General features: G+C 43.6%; 1 protein-coding gene across 3 annotated transcripts in view; it reads left to right on the forward strand.

The window, feature by feature from the left end:
* Positions 1–23,730, forward strand: part of syk (spleen tyrosine kinase) — an 88,457-nt gene extending 64,727 nt beyond the window's left edge. For all 3 annotated transcript variants that reach the window (XM_084326740.1, XM_084326741.1, XM_084326742.1), the window contains 3 exons: positions 14,051–14,191; positions 16,975–17,087; positions 23,238–23,730. In XM_084326740.1, the coding sequence (XP_084182866.1) occupies positions 14,051–14,191; positions 16,975–17,087; positions 23,238–23,307 (324 nt within the window). In that variant the 3' untranslated portion in view covers positions 23,308–23,730. The remainder of the gene's footprint in view (positions 1–14,050; positions 14,192–16,974; positions 17,088–23,237) is intronic.
* The last annotated feature ends 269 nt before the right edge of the window (positions 23,731–23,999 follow it).

Consider the following 23,999-nt stretch of genomic DNA (forward strand, 5'->3'; position numbering starts at 1 on the left):
TCAGTTTCTGCACACCATTGCAGTCCTAGGGTTCTCTCGACGGGAAGGCTGTCCCTGTCAAAGTCCAGTTCCTTTACGTTATTGGCTCTTTTTTCTACATCAATGGTTTCCAACACAGATCTGCTGTTGCTCATCCACTTCAACAATTGGAAACCTCCCAACTGGCATACAGCTGTAAGGTCTGTAACCAAAGATATGGCTTCTGCCTCTGAGGACACAGATTTCAGGCAGTCATCCACGTAGAAGTTGTGCTGGATGGTATCTGTTATGTGGACTGGGAAGTCTGCTTTGTTGTCTTCAGCCGTTTTCCTAAGGGCAAAGCTAGCACAGCTGGGCGATGATACTGCACCAAACAGATGGACAGTCATTCTGTACTCAGTGAGCGGCTGTGTTAGATCACCTCCTGGCCACCAGAGGAAGCGAAGGAAGTCCACGTCCCGTTTTGCCACGTGGACTTGATGGTACATAGCCTTTACATCAGCCATAACTGCTATAGAGTTTAGGCGAAACCTTGTGAGAACTCCAAGCAGGGAATTTGTCAAGTCGGGTCCCTGGAGTAGCTTGGTGTTGAGTGACACTCCCTTGTAGCTTGCTGTACAGTCGAAAACCACTCTCAAGTCTTTCTTTTTAGGATGGTGTACCCCGTGGTGAGGGATATACCACACCTTTCCCTCTTTTCCTTCCAACTGGTGCTCTGGCACTCTCTCTGCATAGCCGTTGCTTATGACGTTATTGAGAAAGTTAGTGTATTCTTCTTTGAAGATAGGGTTTTTGTTTAATTTCTTTTTTAGGCAGAGGACTCTTTGCTCAGCAAGGTGGCGGTTGTTGGGCATGACAACGTTGTCCTCTCTAACAGGCAATGGCAAGCAGTAATGTCCATTCTTTAGTTCGGCTGAAGTATTGACAATCTGCATGAACTTGAGGTCTTCTATGGACATTTCTGGCTTGTCTGCTGTTGATTTCTCATTGAAGTCATGGTTGTATTGTTCAACCAACAATTCCTCTATCTGAGCAATGGAAATGCGGTTGGCTGTGACTGTGGGGCAGCCGATCCCACTGTCACCGCCTTCTCTCAATGGTCCGTTAACAACACATCCCAACAGGGTTTTAACAGTGTAAGGTCCTTTACCCCTGCTGTTTATCACCTCCCATGGCTCCATTGCGTCTGGAGTGTTAGTTCCAATTAACAACTCCATGTCAGCGTCAATAGCAGGAATTTCCACAGTGTTTAAGTATGGCCAAGCATACAAGTCCTTCTGTCGCGGGATGTTATCGCGAGTCACAGGCATCTTGTGTTGGGTGTACACATCAGGCAACTCAATGTAGGTGTCACTGTTTAGTGCCGCAACCTCTAGTCCCGAGATGACGTGACTGTTGACGAAGTTTTCTTGGTTCATCGTTTTCATTAGGAATCTAGTGTTCCTTCCTGTCACGTTGAGCTTCCTCATGAGTTGCTCGGAGCAGAAAGTGGATGAACTGCCGGGATCTAAGAATGCATACGTTTCTAAGATTGTGCTGCCTTTCTTTGCCTTGATCTTGACAGGCACAATAGACAAGATGCAATTCTGTGCTCCGGCCCCTATGTGGCCACAAGTTTTGGGAATGGTGACTTGACTCATTCTGTTTTCATCTCGTGTGTCATTTTGTCGTGATCTTAGTTCTTTCCATTCCCTTTCATGAATATGGAGAATGGTAGGATGTCTTAGGTTACATATTTTACAAAACAGCCTACTATGGCACTGTGAACTTATGTGCCCGACATATAGACATCCAAAGCAAGCACCCTTTCTTTTTAGAAAATCTATTTTTTCACCATGCCGTTTCCTCTCCATCTTAGAACATGTTTCCAAACTGTGGCCCTCTTCACATAGCAGGCAGGATTCTCTTATTGGTTTGTCTCTCTCCTCTTGATTGTCAAACTCAACAGATGACATAGATGTAGCAAAACTGCTTCCTCTCTCCTGCAGGCGTCCTTGTGAAGTTTTGTTTCCAATCTTCAACTTTGACATTGAGACAACAGTGTCTAGAATGTCCCCGTACAGTGGGTCAGATGCAATAGACACTTGTCTTTCAATGAAGGTGACAACTTCACTGAAACCTGCTTGACGATGGTGTCTCTCCTGATATTCAAAAGCAATGTTTCTCCATCTGTCTCTGAGTTTGTAAGGTAGCTTCATGATTATTGCCCGTAGGTTTGATGGCATGTTCATCTCAGACATGTAGCTGATGTCTTCCATGGCATTACAGCAGATGCGTAGAAATAACGAAAATGCTTGTAAGGCCTTGATATCCTCTGATTTTACAGGTACCCATCCAAACGCTCTCTCCATATATGCAGTGGCTATTTTCTGCTCATTTCCAAAACGTTCATGCAGAAGCGTTCTAGCCTTTTGATACCCCCTGTCGGATGGCATATGTTGACAGCTCTTTACCAGCTCTTTAGGTTGCCCTCTAGTGTACTGCTCCAGGTAGTACAAGCAGTCCACACTGTTAGCAGCCTTTCCTTCCACTCCATGTTCAAAGGCTCTAATGAATGTGTTGTACTCAAAAGGGTTTCCATCAAAGATTGGTATATCCCTGGGGGGTAGTGATAAGGAAACTTGCTGTTGCACAAGTAATGCTGTAATGTCATTTTGCTTCTGCATGATCGTGAAGATATTGCCTTGATCCTCACTGCTTTGAATGGGTTGCTGCGGTGAATATACAGCATGAGGTAGGTGTTGAGATCTTTGTGGCATGCTTGCAGTGAGAGTTGGAGCACTTGGTTTTGTTTTGGTTCCTTGAGAAATGATTTCCTTGTGCCGGGTGGCTACAGTACTGAGCTGATTGTATGGCTTTTGGTGTGATTGAGTTGGTCTTGCAGGTTTGCTGCCTCCTGTTGATGGATAGTTGACATGACAGTCTGACAGTGATGGAATGAATTGTACAGCAGAGGGGTTGAGAGCAGCCTTTTCTTTTGACACATAAGAGTTCATTCCATCTGTAACTCTGCTTTCAATGTCAGACCCTCTGTTCCTGAGAACAGTCACCTTAGCTGTCTGAGCAGCAATTTGACTTTGTATTTGAAGCAATTGCCTTTTTTCTCTTATTTGTGCCTCCTGGGCTTCCATTTGTGCTTTTAATTGTGCTTGCTGGGCTTCCATTTGTGCCTTTAATTGTACCTCCTGGGCTTCCAGTTCATGACTTTCTTTTAAAGCCATTTCCAATACCACAAGTGCCGCCACCTCGGCCTGTGCCAAGATGGATGCAGAAATGTTTGATGACATTGAGTGTCTGGTAGAACTACCACTTGACACCCTTGATTTACCCGTATTGGAAACACTGTCATCTGGCCCAATACTATCCACCTCATTTCCATTTGACACAAAGTTGAAATTTTAACCGTCATTAGCAAGAACCTCGTTTGTATATGACACAGCATTGTTATTTGAACCGTTGTTATTCAGAACCTCATTTGTACTCGACACAGCATTGTTCTTTGGGTCAACCACAACCTCAGTTGCATTGGGCACACCACTGAATTCATAATCATTGTCATCAACTTGTGTGGGCGTGCACTGCTCCCTATTAGCACGCACCCATTTCTCCATTTTGTCAATGATTTGATTAACATTGTGCATGTGACCTTGAAACCATTTTGTTTAGACATTTCGTCATCAGGCAATAAAGGTTTTAGTGATTCATGCAACCGTGTAGTTTCACCAAGCAATTTCCACAGTGTGTCGTGCTTAATTTGCATGACGGTAATATTTTCATTTGAGCCCATCATTTGATCCAACTCTTTAATAATAACTTTATTTGTATAGCACTTTTCATACAGAGGTTGCAGTTCAAAGTGCTTCACAACAGTAAAAAATACAGGCATAAGCGAGCATAAAAAGATAGACAGGTAGAATCACAGTGTTTCACATTAGGATCTAGCATCCCAATAGGCTCTCCGCTTACAGTTTTCAGTAACACAAATAGTAAAAATAGTTTAAAATGATTCAGTTTAAAAATAGTCAAATTATAAAATAGAACGGACATAAAAAATACAGGCATGAGCGAGCATAGCAAGGTATGGAAAATCACAGTGTTTCACATTAGGATCTAGCATCCTAATAGGCTCTCTATTCAGTAATACAAATAATCACAGTGTTTCATATTTGGATCTAGCAAATAATAAAAATAGTTTAAAATGATTCAGTTTTAAAATAGTCATCAGTAAGAAGTAAAAAGTGCAATAACCGACACATGAATTTGATAGGCAGTGTATAAGAGTAGGCAGGGTAAGAATAGTGCAGGTAAATACAAGTTGTGTCAGGATATCCCTGATGTTTCCTCTTGCCACTAGGTCGTAGCAGATATCTATCAGTGAAATGCCTGAGCAAAGAGATAGGTTTTAAGCTGTCTTTTAAAGATGTCTAGCGAGTTGGCTTCCCTGATGTTTTGGGGTAGTTTGTTCCATAGTTTTGGGGCATAGTTGATAAAGGCTGCATTACCGATCCTCTTTTGACTGCTTCTGGGAGCCTCTAGTAGTCCAGCAGCTGATGATCGCAGTGTTCTTGCTGGTGTGTAATTTATTAGAGTGTTGGCGATGTAGCTAGGTCCCTGTCCATTTAGAGCTTTGTATGTAAGGAGAAGGACCTTAAAGTCAATTCTAAATGTTACAGGAAGCCAGTGTAAAGCAGCTAAGACTGGACTAATGTGCTCTCTCCTTTTGGTTCTAGTTAGCAGTCGGGCTGCAGAGTTTTGGATTAGCTGAAGCCTCTCTGTGGTTTTCTTAGGGAGACCTGTGAAAAGTGCATTACAGTAGTCTAACCGGCTAGATATGAATGCATGAATTAGCTTCTCAGCATCGTTCTGATTAATAAATGGTCGTACTTTTGCTATATTTCTGAGATGGAAGAACGATGTTTTTGTCACTTTGCTAATGTGAGAATTGAAGTTCAGTTCTGAATCTATGATAACCCCAAGACTAGTGACCTCAGATTTGATCCAAGGGGTTAGTCCCCCCAGGTTCTTTATTAATGTTTCTTTTTTAGTTTTGGAGCCGATAATTAGAATTTCAGTTTTGTTCTCGTTTAGTTTCAGGAAGTTCTTACTCATCCATTTATTTATTGCCAGTAAGCAGTCTGTAATGGAGCTAATCGCTGTATCATTTGGTTCAGCAGATATGTACAGTTGTGTATCATCCGCATAGCTATGGAAATCTACATTATGTTCTCTGATGATATCACCCAGCGGTAACATCAAGTCAAGTCAAGTCAAGAGTTTTAATTGTCACGGCATACAAGTATACAATGAAATGTGGGTGGTCTTGCCCGCAACAATGTGCAATACAGTGGTACAACATATAATAGAATCCAATAAAAAAACAACATTGTGCAATAAACAGGTAACAGGTAACATGGTGTGACATCTCGGTATCTGTACATAGTTATTTACAGGGCATATAGGACATGCTAGGTAGCTTTGGTAGTGCAATACACTGTTCCTGTTATTCTAATTTAAAGTGGCCTTTCCTTTTGGCCATAAGTGTGCGGCATGAGTGTGTGCCCGCTCATGTTAAAGTGTTAAGTGGCTGCTAGTGTGTGAGCGTGCACAGCGTGCGTGTCGTGTGTGTGTTCATGTGTGCTTGTGTGTGGATAGTTCAGTGTTCTGTGGCACTCAATGTTCATTGTTCAGGGCTCTGATGGCCTGGGGGAAGAAGCTGAGCCTAAGCCGCTCTGTCCTAGTAGCTGGGGTTCGCAGGCGTCTGCCTGACCTCAGCAGCTGGAACAGGCTGTTATTGGGGTGGTGAGGGTCTTTCATTATCCTGCAGGCTCTGGATTTGCACCTCTTGTTGTATAGAACCTGCAGGGGAGGTAGTGCAATACCCGTGGTACGCTTGGCTGAGCGCACCACTCTCTGTAGGGCCTTCTTGTCTTGTGCCGTGCTGTTTCCATACCAGGCAGTGATGTTTCCGGTCAAGATGCTCTCTACAGCTCCTGAGTAGAAGGACTGGAGTATCTTCCCCGATACTCTGAACTTCCTTAACTGTCTCAGGTGGTAGAGGCGCTGTTTCGCCTTCTTTACTACTGTGTCTATGTGTGTTGACCATGTCAGATCCTCTGAGATGTGGACCCCCAGGTACTTAAAGCTGCTCACCCTGTCCACGGTAGCCCCGTTAATCATCAGTGGTGTGTGTGTCTCCTGCTGTCCTCTCCTATAGTCCACGATCAGCTCCTTGGTTTTACCAATGTTCAGGAGCAGGCTGTTGTCCTGGCACCAGCGTTCCAGTACCTCAACCTCCTCCCGGTAGGCCTTGTCGTCTGCGAACTTCACTATGGAGTTGGAGCTGAACTTGGCCACACAGTCGTGTGTGTAGAGTGAGTACAGCAGGGGGCTTAGAACACAGCCCTGGGGGGACCCGATGCTCAGGGTGATGGTGTTGGAGGTCTGACCCCCCACCCTGACCGCCTGGGGTCTTTCACTCAGAAAGTCCAGTACCCAGGCGCTCAGGGCGGAGCTCAGACCCAGCTCGATCAGCTTGTCCACCAGTCTGGTGGGGACTATGGTGTTGAACGCTGAGCTGTAGTCAATGAACAACAGTCTCACATAGCCCCCCTTCTGACGGTCAAGGTGGGAGAGGGTGCTGTGCAGTACCTGGGAGACCGCGTCGTCAGTGGACCTGTTTGTCCTGTATGCAAATTGCATACGGTCCATATCACTGGGGAGGGAGGCACAAATGTGGTCCTTGACCAGCCTCTCAAAACATTTCATGACCACAGAGGTGAGTGCCACCGGTCTGTAGTCATTTGGACATGTTGGGGAGGGTTTCTTCGGTACAGGGATGATGGTAGACATCTTGAAGCAGGCAGGGACCACTGACTCCGCCAGGGATTGATTAAATATGGCGGTGAACACCGGGGCAAGCTGGTTGGCACAGGACTTAAGTATGCGTCCTGTTATACCATCTGGGCCAGCAGCCTTCCTGGTGTTCACCTGCATAAATGCTCTTCTCACACTGTGTACCGTCAATGAGAGAGCGTCCCCGCCCCCCCGCGGATGCCCCCCCCCCCCCTCCACAACAGCCGGTGCACCAGTGACGTCACTAGCCGTTGGGCTAGCAGTGCCACTGTTTGCACCAAACCGCGCATAGAAGGTGTTGAGCCGGTCCGCAAGGGAGGCGTCGTCGCTCCCCATTGAGGGGGCACTGACTTTGTAGTCAGTTATAGCCCTCAGTCCCTGCCATAAGCCTCTTGTGTCATTCTGTGCCATTTGTGCCTCCATCTTGTCGGCATACGTCCTCTTAGCAAGTTTGACAGCCTTGCGCAGAGTGTAGACTGTTGTCTTGTACTCTTCCATGTTTCCTGACTCTCTGCCCCGGTTATAAGCAGTGGTGCGAGAGTTCAGGGCTGCTCTGATGGTACTGTCCACCCATGGTTTCTGGTTTGGGAACACCCTCGCCTTCTTTGTGGGGACGATACTATCAGCCAGTGTTGTTATGAATGACACCACAGCGTCTGTGTAATTGCTGACGTCACTGTTACTCCTCCTGAACATTCCCCAGTCGGCGATGTCTAGTGCGTCCTGAAGCGTGGCCTCTGATTGGTCATCCCATTTCTTTACCTCACGTGACACGACGGCGTCACGTGATCTCTGTTTATATGCTGGGACCAGCAAGATGGCGGCATGATCCGACGTGTTTGTTGCTCCCGCTAATGGTGGAGCCGGTACAGCCTTGTATCCGGCTCTGAACGGGGTGTAACAGTGGTCGAGTGTATTTCCTCCCCTTGTGGAGCAGACGATGTGCTGGAAGAAAGACGGCATGACTTTCTTCAGATTCGCCTGATTGAAGTCCCCGGCTACGATCATGGCTGCGTCCGGATGTTTGATCTGGTGTGTGTTCAGATGTTCGTGTAGTTCCCCTAGCGCCCTGCCGACGTTCGCCTGGGGGTGGATGTACACTGCAGTCATGATCACTGCAGTGAATTCGCGCGGAAGATGGAACGGGCGACATTGGATCGTGAGGTGTTCCATGTCGGGAGAGCATGAACGGGAGAGTATCTTCACCTCCCCGGGGCTAGTCCAGCCATTGTTGGTCATAAGGCATAGCCCCCCGCCGATGCTCTTCCCGGAGGCTTCTGTACGGTCCGCTCTGAAGATGGTGAAGGAGTTGGAGGGAGAGATGCTGTGATCGGGAGTCACTGTTTTCAGCCAGGTCTCCGTGAAGCACAGGATATTGCATTCCTTCATCTCTCGCTGGAATCGGACCCGCGCTCGTAAATCATCCATCTTACTCTCTAGCGAACGAGCATTGGCCAGGAAGATAGATGGAATAGCCGGACGGTAAGCAGATTTTCTTAATCTTAATCTGATCCCGCTCCTCTTCTCCCTGTGTTTCTTCTTTGACTTGCGGCCGTCTTTGTCTCCCGCGTTGTCTTTGTCTCGTCTGATCTCCGTTGGCCATTCTTGGCATGATAAAGTGTCTCTAAACTCCTCTTTGAGTCCGGAGTTTAGGTCAATAAGTGATTGGCGGTCGTATGAAGTCCCCGCCAGTGATGCTTCGATAAAAAAAGTAGTAAAAACAAACATAATAACAAAAAATGTGCACATTCGTTGCTGAGCAAAACCCATGGTGACTGACTCGGGTCGTGCCAAACATGTAAAGGGAGAAGAGTAAAGGACCTAAGCAACTCCCTTGTGCAACTCCATAGTTGTTGTCGTATATATCAGACATGTGATATCCTAGTTTAACATAGAATTTCCTCCCTCTGATGTATGTTTTAAACCAGCCCAGCACATGTTCTGAGAAACCGACATGGTTTTCAAGACGATCGATTAGAATATCGTGATCGATTGTATCAAATGCTGCACTGAGATCTAACAGGATAAGGATGGAGATCTTATTCTCGTCAGAGTTTAGTCTGATGTCACTGATTATTTTGGTGAGGGCAGTTTCAGTGCTATGATATTTTCTGAATCCTGACTGAAATTCTTCTAAGATGTTGTTTTCTTCAAGAAAGGAATATATTTGAACTGAAACTATCTTTTCAAGTACTTTACTAATGAATGGTAGGGTAGGTTGGATATTGGACGATAATTTGCCATTTCATTACTATCCAAGTTAGGTTTTTTTAGTAATGGCTTTACAACTGCTGTTTTAAAGGCATCCGGGAAAATACCAGTCCTAAGGGAAGTGTTTATGATATCTAGCACAGGGCTTGAAACACTATTAAATACCCGTTTGAAGAAAGCTGTAGGTATAGGGTCAATGTCTGAGGTGGAGGAGTTACATTCTGAGACAGTTTTGCAGAGTACATCTAATGTGATGCATGTGAAACTTCTCATGGTTACATTGCGCGGTTTGCCGCAATCAGCTTTATTTCCATCATGAGTAATGCTGGCCCTGATCAAGGTTATTTTGTTGTTAAAGAATAGTGCAAGTTCTTCACACTTAACCGTTGATGACTGAGGAGGTGTAGGGGCAGTGTTGAGTAGTACATTAATAGTGGAAAAAAGGATTCTGGAGTTTCCAGCATTTTCTGTAATGATTTTAGAGAAGTAATCTTTCCTTGCTAAGCGGATGGTTTTATTATAAGCAGTTAAAGCATCTTTGTATATATCACAGCATATGGTGGTTTTTGTTTTTCTCCATTTTCGCTCCGCTTCACGACATTTCCTTTTTTCTTTGTTGACCGTATTATAGTTTAACCAGGGCGAGGCTCTAGTTTTCTTCTTTTTTGTTTTTAATGGGGCGACAGAATTTAATATAGATGACATTGCATCATTGAGATTTTCTAGCATTTCATTTAGAGAGCTGTCATGATTGTGTGGTTCATGTAGTCTGATAAGATCAATGAACTTTGATTCAGCTTTGTCGTTTAGGAGCCTCTTTTTAACTATGATTTCTTTTTTTGTTTTAGTAAGGGTTATTTGAGTATCAAAAAATATACAGTGATGGTCGGAGAGAGGTAATTCAGTTATTGAGATATTTGTTATGCTTAGCCCAGTTGTTGTTATAACTAAGTCTAGTGTATTCCCAAGCCTGTGAGTTGCATTTGTTATATGCTGTATTAGGTCAAAGCTATCCAGTAAATTTTTTTGTTCTATAGTTTTGGAGTCTGTTTTCTTATTAAAATGGATGTTCAAGTCTCCATTTAGGATCACCTTATCATATCCGGTAACACATAGTGAGATCAGTTCAGAGAGCTCCTGTATAAATATTGGTGAGTGTCTAGGCGGGCGGTATATTGTGACAATAATAGTTGATTCTGTTTTTAGTTCAATGGCAAGATATTCCATTGACATGAACTCGCCTAGTTCTGTGATTCTAAACAAGAGTTTTGAGGAGAAGATTGCTGCAACTCCTCCGCCCCTTTTATTTTTTCTGGGTATTTGAAAAAAGTTATAGTCTGGTGGACAAGCTTCTATCATTATTGATGTAGCTGTGTCATTATTTAGCCATGTCTCTACTAGGCAGATGCAATCTAAGTTATTTTCTTTAATCAGATCATTTACTAAGAATGTTTTATTATTCAGTGATCTGACATTTAGGAAAGCTAATTTTATTTGTTGGACTTCTTTAGAGGAGGTCTGCTTTGGCTTGACCTTGATGGCCCTGAGGTTAATAGCAGGTAAACGCATTGATGGCGTATATTTTTCACCATGCCATTGGCTGGTTATGATTACCGGTATGTTTTGAGAGATGGCATGGCAATTGTGCTATACTGCACCGTACTAACTGTACTGTGCTTTCGGGGACATTTGATCAGACGAGATGGCCTTGTGTGATATGGGGGGGGGGGGGGGGGGGGGCGCCTTGTGCTGCTGCTGCACTTCGTGGTGAGATTGTGTCCTTCATGATTATCTCTCGTGCTGGTATGAGCTTAATATTCTTGGAGGCCATTAAGGCATGACGCATGTTTGCTGCTAGGAGCTTTGAACCTAAGCGATTTGGGAAGAAGCCATTTCTTTGAAAACGTTCTGGGTTATTCCAGAAAACATTGAAGTTGTCAATGAATTTCAGGCCGTGTACAAGACATGCAGCCCCTAACCATGAATAAAAATGTAGGAGTCGACTGAAGGCTTCTTGTCCTCTGCGAAAGCATGCAATTGGTCCACTGATGGACACATCAGTGTCTATGTACACAGACTGATGTTTGTCTAGTGTGTTCATTAAACGTGTGAAATCGTCTTTCAAAGTCTCTGTGCCAGTCTTCTTTCGCAGGATGTCAAACGATCCAGAGTGAATGACAATTTTTGTTATTCCCGGTCTGATTAGTGTTGGAAGTATTTCGGCCAGCTCTTTCACAGATGTATTGTCTAGACAGATATTTTCTGTGTTTGCCATCTCCACTAGTCTGCCGGTTCTTTCCACAGTCCTGTGGCCTTGGTGAAGCCTTGTTAGCCTTCTCAATAGCCGGCATGTTAACGCTGGTCCTGTACCTTCGGCGTTGGCTACCGCAACGTTCTCTTCGGCGCATGATAGTCTCTTCGCTGTTAGCCGTTAGCTCGGTCTGGGTCGTGTTTGCTAGCCGTGTCGCTCGTGGCTCTGTTTTCCTCGTCGTTAGCGTGTGCTCCGATGTGCCGGCTGTTAGCTTCGCTAGCATTAGCGTGAGCTCCGGCATGCAAACTGTTTGCTTCGCTAGTGTTAGCGTGAGCTCCGGTATTCCTGCTATTAGCGTCGTTAGCGTGAGCTCCGTTCCGCTCGCTGTTTGCTTCGCTAGCGTCGTTAGCCACGCTTCTATGTCTCTTTGCTTTTGGTGTTGATATGCGTGTTTCCGAGAGTAGGTTGAAACTATTTCCTGGCGGTACCGGGGGCGAGGTAATAGTCGTGTTCCTGGTTCGTTTATTTCTCTTTGGTCTAGCTCCTTGCTTGTGCCAGGGACTGTCTTTTAGGTGGTGCTGTACTGTAGCTAGTCTAGGCCAGGTTTCAACCATGGTATCGTTGGCTGTATTTATAGTAGCTTCATACATAGAGTCAATGAGTCGCTCATCCTGTTGGATTTGGTGCAGAGTAGAAACCCGAGCCTCCAGCTCTACAATCCTCATACTCATCTTCAAGCAGTTAGTACATTCTGTGGGAGAGCCGAGTCCCGGCATCTTCCCTTATTTACTGTCTTTTCAGGTTAGGCTAAACTGAAGCTAAGCTAGGTACTTAGCTGGTGGTGGTGGTGGTGATGATGATGGTGGTGGTGGTGATGATAGTGGTGATGGTGGTGGTGGTGGTATCATATAACAGAGCTGTACGTCGCTCTCTCCTAAGCATTACTCTGGAGCGGTCCGTTGCTCTATTACTCACACGACCAAACCACTGTCGTCTTCCGTCTCGTTAAAACTCAAAATAACAAGGAAACCTCTGTATTCCTCGTCTTTCATAAATATCCTCCTTCAGTGGCCGGCAAAGTCCTTTGTGTGTAGCTGATAAGACGGCTCGCTATTCCTCCCACGTACTCGTATAAAGAAGTTCCTTTCTTTATGCAACAACATGATCTTTGTTTCCAAAGCTTTAAATGTGGGCTTAGAAAGCCTTTTGCCAAGTTCATTTTCTGTTTCATCTTGATTGACAGCTGCATCCATTTCAACGTTAATTTCCTGATACCCCACGCTACTCATGTTTACAATGTCAAGCAATAGGCGGAGGTTTTACTTAGAATTCTTGATAGGATTTGCCTATATCCAGTTGCGCGAGGCCACTCCTTCCACAACTTTATTCCATTCATTCATGAATCCGTCTCACCGTAGCTTCTTTGATGTGTTGTTCCGCGTTGTGCTGCATGCATGTTGATATCGTGGTTGAATCGGCAGAAACGTCAATGAAAAGGGCGCTGTTCCTTGACTCCTTCCGTATCTGTCTGTCTTCGAAAACAATCTTGTTTAGAAGCTTATCTTTTTACTTGTGTAAGGGCAACCTAACAAGAAAAGATGCCAGTGAGGGAATACTGGGTGAAGCTCTTTCCAACGCGTGATGCTTGTTGATAATAAAAAGATGTCTTCTCCTTGAGTACTTTTGAGAGTTTTTATTCTTACTTGCAGTGTGGACAAATATAAGCGTACTGTAAACTCTGTGTTTAAACTGGACTTTAAACACAGGATAGTTGCTACAAAGTAAACCCAAAAAGTGACTCAATATAACTGAAAACAAAACAAACAAGCACGGTAAAAAGATAGTGTGGCTTCCCTGTGATAATTACCCAATTCCCTGCCGCTGCACGCCTGTGAACACATACATATAGACTGCACCTGAGCGCACATGAGCCCCGCCTCCTGTGCCCACTGCCTGCTAATTGGTCAACACTTTCACGGTGACACGGTGCCTTCATACAATAACATAACGGCAGAAAATCATTAAATTGGCTACAACAGTGACTTAATGCAGAGTTCTAATATCATCATCATCAACCTTTATTTATACTCAAAAAGATAATTGATGTCACCCTCATTTTCAATGTCGTCAAGACTTTACAGACATTTAAATGCACACATTTATAGAACAATAATAAATATGAATAACTATCTACCGGTATATAGTATAAAATCTGCACACAGATTGACAGAATAAAAAAAACAATGCATAAATTGCAGACATAAGAATAGGTATAAAAGACAATAAAAGTAGTGCAATGTAAACGTACAGACTTAATAATGGCATAAAATAAGTACAAAAGTACAATGTCGCTCGAAGGGCATGTGAACCCCCCCAAAACACCCCACACATCAATCCCTACCACATCTGAGAACTGTGTGCTTCCCAGAATCTTTATTGAGGAGAAATGGCAGTAAGCGTCCATAAGCTAACAGTTAGCTGAAAAAGGAGATGGAAAACGTTTTTTTTAAGAAGTAAACTGGGATTGAACGACTTCGAGGTGCTTCTCGTGTGCCGTTGTTGCAGGAAGGAGCACTAATTGGCCACATTCTCTTCCACAAAGATACAGCAGAAACCTCTGTCTCCAACTTCAGTTAAACGGTCTTGGTCTGACCTTACAACCGCCATGTCGTAAAACAAAACAGTTGCAAAACAGTGGCCAACGTGGTAATGACCAGGTCACCAACCCTCTGGTGTGTGTGCTTCCTTCCTCCACAGGCTGAAAAACACGGGAAGTGGCCAGTGAAATGGTACGCGCCCGAGTGCATGAACTACTTCAAGTTCTCCTGTAAGAGCGACGTGTGGAGCTTCGGGGTGTTGCTGTGGGAGGCCTTCTCACTGGGGCTAAAACCATACAAGGTCTGGAGGAACATTAACCCTTTCACTACCACACTACAGACGGTTAACCCTTCACTACCACACTACAGAAGGTTAACCCTTTCACTAACACACTACAGACGGTTAACCTTTCACTACCACACTACAGACGGTCAACCCTTTCACTACCACACTACAGAAGGTTAACCTTTTACTACCACACTACATAAGGTTAACCTTTCACTACCACACTACAGAAGGTTAACCCTTTCACTACCATACTATAGAACGTTAACCTGTTCACTACTACACTACATACCGTTAACCCTTTCACTACCACACTACAGGCGGTTAACCCTTTCACTACCACACTACAGGTGGTTAACCCTTTCACTACCACACTACAGAAGGTTAACCTTTAACTACCACAATACAGATGGTTAACCTTTCACTACCACACTACATAATGTTAACCCTTTCACTACCACACTACAGAAGGATAACCCTTTCACACTACACTACAGATGGTTAACCCTTTCACTACCACACTACATAATGCTAACCCTTTCACTACCACACTACAGAAGGTTAACCCTTTCACTACCCCCTAAGAATAGTTGCACCACAGCTAGCTTTAGTTAACTCTAATAACCTTGGTGGATATATTATCTTGCTTAGTTGCTTCTAATCATTTCAACACATCCTTTTGTAAATTCCTGGCAGGGGAGTGTAGGTGGTTAACGTTACATAAACACCTGCAGAAGCCATACAAGCATGAGCTTGAGTCACTCCTCAGGATGATGACACTCCTCTGGCATGTTGCAGTGTTTTCTGTTGCATGACACGTGTCTCTGACCGTGTCTCTGTGTGTCTCTGTGTGTCTCTCTATGTGTCTCTGTGTGTCTCTGTGTGTCTCTGTGTGTCTCTGTGTGTCTCTGTGTGTATCTGTGTGTCTCTGTGTGTCTCTCTATGTGTCTCTGTGTCTCTTTATGTGTCTCTGTGTGTCTCTGTGTGTCTCTGTGTGTCTCTGACCGTGTCTCTGTGTGTCTCTGTGTGTCTCTGTGTGTCTCTCTATGTGTCTCTGTGTGTCTCTATGTGTCTCTGTGTGTCTCTGTGTGTCTCTGTGTGTCTCTGACCGTGTCTCTGTGTGTCTCTGTGTGTCTCTGTGTGTCTCTCTATGTGTCTCTGTGTGTCTCTGTGTGTCTCTGTGTGTCTCTCTGTGTGTCTCTGTGTGTCTCTATGTGTCTCTGTGTGTCTCTATGTGTCTCTGTGTGTCTCTGTGTGTCTCTATGTGTCTCTGTGTGTCTCTGTGTGTCTCTGTGTGTGTCTCTGTGTGTCTCTCTATGTGTCTCTGTGTGTCTCTGTGTGTCTCTGTGTCTCTGTGTCTCTGTGTGTCTCTGTGTGTCTCTGTGTGTCTCTATGTGTCTCTGTGTGTCTCTGTGTGTCTCTGTGTGTCTCTCTATGTGTCTCTGTGTGTCTCTATGTGTCTCTGTGTGTCTCTGTGTGTCTCTGTGTGTCTCTGACCGTGTCTATGTGTGTCTCTGTGTGTCTCTGTGTGTCTCTCTATGTGTCTCTGTGTGTCTCTGTGTGTCTCTGTGTGTCTCTGTGTGTCTCTCTGTGTGTCTCTGTGTGTCTCTGTGTGTGTCTCTGTGTGTGTCTCTGTGTGTCTCTCTATGTGTCTCTGTGTGTCTCTGTGTGTCTCTGTGTCTCTGTGTCTCTGTGTGTCTCTGTGTGTCTCTGTGTGTCTCTATGTGTCTCTGTGTGTCTCTGTGTGTCTCTATGTGTCTCTGTGTGTCTCTGTGTGTCTCTGTGTGTCTCTATGTGTGTCTCTGTGTGTCTCTCTATGTGTCTCTGTGTGTCTCTGTGTGTCTCTGTGTGTCTCTGTGTGTCTCTCTGTGTGTCTCTCTGTGTGTCTCTGTGTGTCTCTCTGTGTGTCTCTCTGTGTGTCTCTGTGTGTCTCTGTGTGTCTCGGTGTGTCTCTCTGTGTGTTTCTGTGTGTCTCTGTGTGTCTCTGTGTGTCTCTGGGTGTCTCTCTGTGTGTCTCTGTGTGTCTCTCTGTGTGTCTCTGTGTGTCTCTGTGTGTGTCTCTGTGTGTCTCTCTGTGTCTCTCTGTGTGTCTCTGTGTGTCTCTATGTGTCTCTATGTGTCTCTGTGTGTCTCTGTGTGTGTCTGTGTGTCTCTGTGTGTCTCTGTGTGTCTCTATGTGTCTCTGTGTGTCTCTGTGTGTGTCTCTGTGTGTCTCTCTATGTGTCTCTGTGTGTCTCTGTGTGTCTCTATGTGTCTCTGTGTGTCTCTGTGTGTCTCTGTGTGTGTCTCTGTGTGTCTCTGTGTGTCTCTGTGTGTCTCTGTGTCTCTCTGTGTCTCTCTGTGTCTCTATGTGTCTCTGTGTGTCTCTGTGTGTCTCTGTGTGTCTCTCTATGTGTCTCTGTATGTCTCTGTGTGTCTCTCTGTGTGTCTCTGTGTGTCTATGTGTGTCTCTGTGTGTCTCTATGTGTGTCTCTGTGTCTCTCTGTGTCTCTCTGTGTCTCTCTGTGTGTCTCTGTGTGTCTCTCTGTGTCTCTGTGTGTCTCTGTGTGTCTCTCTGTGTCTCTATGTGTGTCTCTATGTGTCTCTGTGTCTCTATGTGTCTCTGTGTGTCTCTGTGTGTCTCTGTGTGTCTCTATGTGTGTCTCTGTGTCTCTGTGTGTCTCTGTGTGTCTCTATGTGTGTCTCTGTGTCTCTCTCTGTCTCTGTGTGTCTCTGTGTGTCTCTATGTGTGTCTCTGTGTGTCTCTGTGTCTCTCTGTGTCTCTGTGTGTCTCTATGTGTGTCTCTGTGTTGACACAGGGCATGAGAGGAAGTGAGGTCATCCAGATGATCGAGGCTGGTGAACGCCTGGCCGCTCCGCTCAACTGTCCCACGGAGATGTACGACCTCATGAAGACATGTTGGACATACAAGTGAGTGTTTTTTTATTAACGACAAGCAGGAAGTGGTGGAATTAAATATGTTTAAATTAAGGCTGTCAAAGTTAACGCGGTATTAACGCGTTATCGCCCGATTCTATTAACGCCACTATTTTTTTTAAACTCACGATTAACTTTTAAGAAATGATTATTATTATTATTATTTAATTTTTTTAACTAGACTTCACTCAGGTGTATTGTTGATGCTCTCATTGATACTGTGTGTGTGTGTGTGTGTGTGTGTGTGTGTGTGTGTGTGTGTGTGTGTGTGTGTGTGTGTGTGTGTGTGTGTGTGTGTGTGTGTGTGTGTGTGTGTGTGTGTGTGTGTGTGTGTGTGTGTGTGTGTGTGTGTGTGTGTGTGTGAGATATATATAGAGAGAGGGGGGTGAGAGAGATGAGGAAGGGGCAAGAGAGAAAGAGAGTTGGGAGAGTGTGTGTGAGAGAGAGAGGGGGGGTGTGAGTCCTCAGCCCTTGTGTGGGTGAATGTAACAAGTTCCTAACGTTTTCTTCCCCTATTATTTCATGCACACTTTATTCATTGTTTTAAATTATTATTTTCTTTTAAGTTATTTTGTGCTGTTTTGAATTTGATGCAAATTTGTACAATGCATGAGGGTCATCCTTTTGTGTTAAATGGCTGCATAAAGCAAGCATTTGTTGACTCATGACCATGTTGATAAGAGTATTAAAACTTGGAACTTGAAAAGATCCGTTTAAGGTAGATAAAAAAAAAAGTCGATTAATTTGCGATTAATCGTGAGTTAACTATGGACAATCATGCGATTAATCAGATTAAATATTTTAATCGATTGACAGCACTAGTTTAAATAAATAATAATGTTTTCCCTAAACATGTAGTGGCCTGACTCGTTCCTGCCTAGAAACCTACCTCTCTCCCTCACGGACAAATGTAATGGCTGCACTCTCCACCTGATTACATTCTGAATTCACCTGTGCTCTTATGCTTTCAATTCCTGCCACTAAGCTTGTCCAAACCTGGGTATGTCACCATGTGCAGGATATAGTAGGATAGGATGTAAGAGCTGCCTCTGCTTCCTGTACTGTCCGTCTTCCCTCTAGTTAGATTTGGGACCGAGTTACTAACTACTGTATCTTTGCTCCCTGAACTTCAACTTCAAACTTCAAATTACTTTATTTTCCTTTTGGAACTTCATTTGTGCAGTGGTTAAAAGACAAGCATACAGTCACAATACATAGACACTGACTCGCCACTATAAAAAAAAACACCAGCTTCGTTAAAACTACAGTAGAAAATACCACTATAAAAAAAACACCAACTACATTAAAACTACAGTACAAAGCATGATATATTACAATCCATGTGGAGCAATTCTATATGTATATAAATAATAAATAATAGTAGTACAGGTGATATGTGTCCATCAGGTGGAAGGGGGAGTATTTTTTAAGTAGTCCAAAGTCCTTGGGGGGGGGGGGGCATGTGAAGGGTGTGTGTGTTGTCCTCAACTATTTGAGAGGCCTTCTTAACTATCTGTTTCTTGTGGAACAATGACCATAACAATAACTCTGTTCTCACCTTCACACACTTAAACTCTTCTGTTAGACTAGTTAGGTAGATGCAGAATTCCTTTACCATACAATGCCACACTACTACTAATACACAGAGAAACTCCTAGCCATTTCATAATAAACTAAATGAACCAATCTCCAAGCCTTTCTACCTTTGATATTGGTACTTCATACATTGACAATGGCCAAATCAACTTAGGGAATAAACCAAACTGCAAACTCCATAACTTCAACTTGCCTGGAAGCCCTGCCTTCTCTATCCTTCCTATCCCCAATACAACATGTTAAGTTGCTCTATCTGTTCACTGCAGATCATTCAGCTCCTCATTATACCACCTACTCAAACGTTTCACTGGCTTGTCCCTTATAGATGGAATTTCCTCCTCATCTACATAATACTTTCTCTCTACTACCTTCCCTCTGGTCAATGAAATGCTTCTCGATTTACTAAGCTTAATCCTCCTCCTAGTCCACTTGAGCAGTAACCTTATTGGTGGGAGCCATAGCCCGTCTCTCCCCACCTACAGATGCAGCTCTTCAGACTCGAACCTCTGCTGCTCCTCTACCGCGTTATTTTTTTCCGTAGCCGCATTTCTGGCAAGACGCTCTCTGATTGGCCGACGCCTGTTTCTACACTGGTTAAGCTTAGGCACTCGAAGTTGGTTAAGGTTAGAGTTTGTCTTAGAGCGTGACGGCAAGTTCTTTTGACGGTTAAGCTTAGGCACTCTTTCGAAGTTGGTTAAGGTTAGAGTTTGTCTTAGAGCATGGCGATAGAACCATAGATATCGATAGAACGCCAGGTAGTTTGCAGGCTGTTCGACACGGAAATGGGCAAAGACACAGCTCGTCACGCGATTGGGCAAACATGTCAGTGGCCAATCAGAGAGCGTCTGCCAGAAAAAATAACGCTCCTCCACCACTCCACGGGCCAAACTGATTTTCTGACTCCTATTCTCGAAGTCAACTTCCTGTCTGTTGTTGCTACGCAACTGCAGCGTGGGGGGGAACTGTCGAGCCTGGTACATTGTGTACGCATAAGTGGAGAAACGGATCGTTAAAGCTGCAAATTAAAGACAATCAAGCGGAATTTTCTTCAGTCCTTCACAATGCCAAAGAGCTGCTGTGTTACGCGTTGTACTAATGACAAAAACAGAAATCCAAATCGCAAGTTTTATACCATCACGGAGGAAAAAGTGGTCTACGTTAACCTAGACAAATAGCTACATGCTGAGCTAACGTCAACCACATCATATCGAAGGAGCTTATCCCATCCAATCCCACGTGGATGTTTGATCGGGTAGTGGCACACGTGGTACCACCACGTAAGATTAGATAAGATAAGCTCCTATCGGCTCGATATATATGATGTAACCAACGTTAGCTCAGCATGTAGCTACCACTACCACAACACCAGAATCAGGGGGAGCTTATTTGACTCATATCTCGCCTTAGAATCACCAGAAAGGCTTTCGAAATAGTGAAATGCCATGTTGGCCTCAATATTTTCAAAACAAATCGTATGCAAATGTTATGAAATGAACAAGAATGTGATAAAACATGTAATAAAAACGGAGCTCAACGCATGTATTTGATGGTAGAAATCAGTTTGTTACCCTCATACCAAGATGGCGGCGGTCTCGTGACATCAGAGTGTCTTCGAGAATTGTTCTGGACCGGGCCAGATTTCACACCTCCACTGCCTCCCACAGTGTATCAGGCTGGGGAGACTTTTTCATCTTAAATTTGTATTCATCCCAAACGCCCCAGCTCCATCCGATTCCTTAGCTTTTTTCACTGTTTACTTATCATGCATTGTAACACTAATATATGGGCAGTACCCCAAGTCAGACTGCCCCGAACCCACTTATTAAAAATTATCTTGGGGGTCTTTTTGGGAGCCAGGGCCAGTCAGTCACTGAGCCACCAGCCCCCCTCCTTGCAAATCCCCCTCAGCGTAGTGGGACTGCTTCCCACTATGGACTTTAATTATTCCCAATCGCCCCAGCTCCAACCGATGTTTTCCGATTTTTTTTCACACGATTATTTTTACACATTGAGTCACTTCCATTTGGGCAGTACCCCAAACCAGACTGCCCAGAACCTGTCTTCTAAAATATTCTGGAGGTCTGGGGGCTGGAGCCCCCGACCCCCTCTCTGGGAGAGCACTTGAGTCAAGTACCCTCCCTTTGTTCTCTTGGGGACCCAGAGTCACCCCCGAAATATAACACCTGAGTGCTAGTTCTAAAGTGGTAGAAGGGTGGTACAGGAGCAGTAATATAACACCTGAGTGCTAGTTCTAAAGTGGTAGAAGGGTGGTACAAGAGCAGTAGAAGGGAACTGAATCTGAAGAGCTTCATCTGTACCACCAGGGGTGTAAAGTACTTGAGCAATTGTACTTCGTTACAATATACTTAAGTACTGTTTTTGGGGATTTGTACTTTACTCAAGTATTATTAGGTTTGTATACTTGTATGTTTACTCAATTACATTTCAGAGAAAAAAAACATACTTTTTACTCCTTACATTTAAAATGCAGACCTACAAAGTACAAAGTACAAATCTCGCAGGTCCAACTATTTTAATTAGTATATTTGTTTATCTGGCCGAACTAACGTTAATGTTATTAATCCTGCGACCGCATTTGATTTTAAAACAGCCAATCAAATTCCCATCAATCAATCAATCAATCAATCCCCTTTCTCCGCCAGAAACGTCATACAACGGGTTTCAAGTTCATGCGAATTCTGCCAGATCACGGCGTACGACGTTATTCTGATCATATTTCATATTTTCGCCATGGTATTCATATTTCACTCACAGAGCCTTGTCTGATGCTGTCTGAGCCAGCACAACTCTGCAACGCTTCAATACTGCCACCTGGTGGCTGATCGGCGAGTTGCCAAACCAGATATGCTCGTTGGAGCTCGGTCCGTCCCCTAAATCCGTCCAGCCACTCGTTTATCGTCGCGGGACTCAAGACACACACCGTGGATATGGATCGTTGCCATAACTCAATAATCGACATGATTTGGGCGTATATTAGTATTATACAAACCGGAAATGGATCGCCTCGATCCCCATCACATAACTGGGATCTGTTTGCTCCAGTATCATCCCCCATCGCTAAGAGGAAGCTGCCGTGAGTTTCAGCGTTTTTGATTATTATTATCCATACAAACTGCTCTGATCTATATATCACCCATACTACATGAAGCATTTAACGACGATCACGGAATTATAAACGACCCCCCCCGTTCACCCGCGCATGATCAGTCATAACGTTTAGGGCCATGTACAGTTGAAATTTCTAATATAGCGTCGATCGGTATCAAACGGCATTTGATAATCTAATATATGCATTTATGCCTATATCTCACGTTCTAGGTATTACTGCAGAAAACGATAAAAACATATTTATACTCTAGACGGTATTTTCGTATGAATGTGTGAATGAAAAAGTAAAACATTCCTACATCCTGAACGATAGATAATCGATGTTGAATGGGCCATAGTAATGTCAATTTAGCAATACAATTTAAAAAGTTATAGCCCTGCAAAGAAGGTGAACATCTCCATAGACTTACAGTACTGGCAGAGAATGGTATACGGTGATCAAAGTGGTGGCAGGGAATGTGTTAAACACCTCAGAGTGACAAGCTACAGAAGATGGCCACAAACGATAGTACAAGTGATGAAGAGGATGAAACGTCATTGCCCCGGAATAAAAAAAGAATTTTACTTTTACTTTTTAGTACATTTAAATTTAAATTTATCATAAATCAATCAATACAGACCGTATTAATTAATGTTGTGTTTCTTTTTCAAATGTAGCCAAGAGTAAATACCTTAACCCTATCAAAACAGCAGTCAAAGTGTATATTTTCAGCACTACGTTTGTTTACCGATGTTTTTAAGATTTACCGAAAATAAGAATTTATCGGACAAATGCTAATTCTATCTCTCTTTTATCGGAAATGACTAAATCCAGATTCAACCCTGCCATTGGAAAGAGGAGCCTTTCCCCTATCCATAGATGTATGATTTGGCCATAATAAGGTCAAGGTCAAGTTCAAGGTCAAATATGAATTTATAATTCAAATGGATTATAATTTATTACTGTATCTACAAATACTTCTGTTTAATCATCTTCCCTTTATTCATTTGCTTATTGGATGAGCTCAGTAGGCGGCATTTCTGAAAATAGGCCTACAGTTTAACAGGTTAAGTATAATTTCTGGGTAGTTTTTACACACGCAAGGTCGCCTGTTATTTTTCTACAATGGAGTTCGGCGATTTGCAAATCTGATTGGCCAGTGTCATTTCTGGTCATGTGACATGTACGCCCAATCGTGGGACCGCAAGTTTCTACACTGGTTAGGCTTAGGCGCTCGTTCGAAGTCGGTTAAGGTTAGAGTTTGTCTTAGAGCATGGCGATAGAACGCCTGCCCTGATTCCGACGGTTAAGCTTAGGCACTCTTTCGAAGTTGGTTAAGGTTAGAGTTTGTCTTAGAGCATGGCGATAGAACGCCAGGTGCTTTGCAGTCCGGTTACTAAAGAATGATGAATGTTCTTCTTTTTCTTTATCTCTTACAGGGCAACTGAAAGGCCTGGATTCGCTGTTGTTGAGCCAAGACTAAGGGATTACTACTATGACATTGCATAGTGATTATTCCTTCACCACCCTGCCAAACATAACATTGACATTATAAAACAAACAGGCTATGCAAAAAGTCAGTTGGTAAAGTAAGTAGTATTGCAGTTAATCATGTATGAATAACTTGGGAACCAGAAAGAGAATTCGTAATGACTTTTAAACACGGACCATAAATAGCTTTTGTTATCTCTTTTTTTGCACTAGTCTACACATGTTTTTGTATTGCTTGTACATCTGTACTGGAACTATATTGCATCATGTGATTCCAGCATCAATTTGCATAAAGTCAGCATGAGATATGTTTATATTTACGTGTTATGAATCCACATTACTTGGTATAGTGTTACACTGTAGCATACAAAGAACAAGGATTTCTCAGATGTAATATTATGGATGAATATAATGTCACCTGATTACAGTATATTATGCAAAATGTGCACAAACGAAATAAATCTTTTTAAAAGTACGTTTTGAAGTTTGTTTTGTTGATTCAGTATGAAGAATCACATTATCACCACATACAGTATGAGGAATCACATTATAATCACATACAGTATGAAGAATCACATTATCACCACATACAGTATGAGGAATCACATTATAATCACATACAGTATGAAGAATCACATTATCACCACATACAGTATGAGGAATCACATTATAATCACATACAGTATGAAGAATCACATTATCACCACATA

The sequence above is a fragment of the Notolepis coatsorum genome (genome assembly GCF_963971535.1).
Source record: "Notolepis coatsorum genome assembly, chromosome: 12".
Classification (NCBI taxonomy): domain Eukaryota; kingdom Metazoa; phylum Chordata; class Actinopteri; order Aulopiformes; family Paralepididae; genus Notolepis; species Notolepis coatsorum.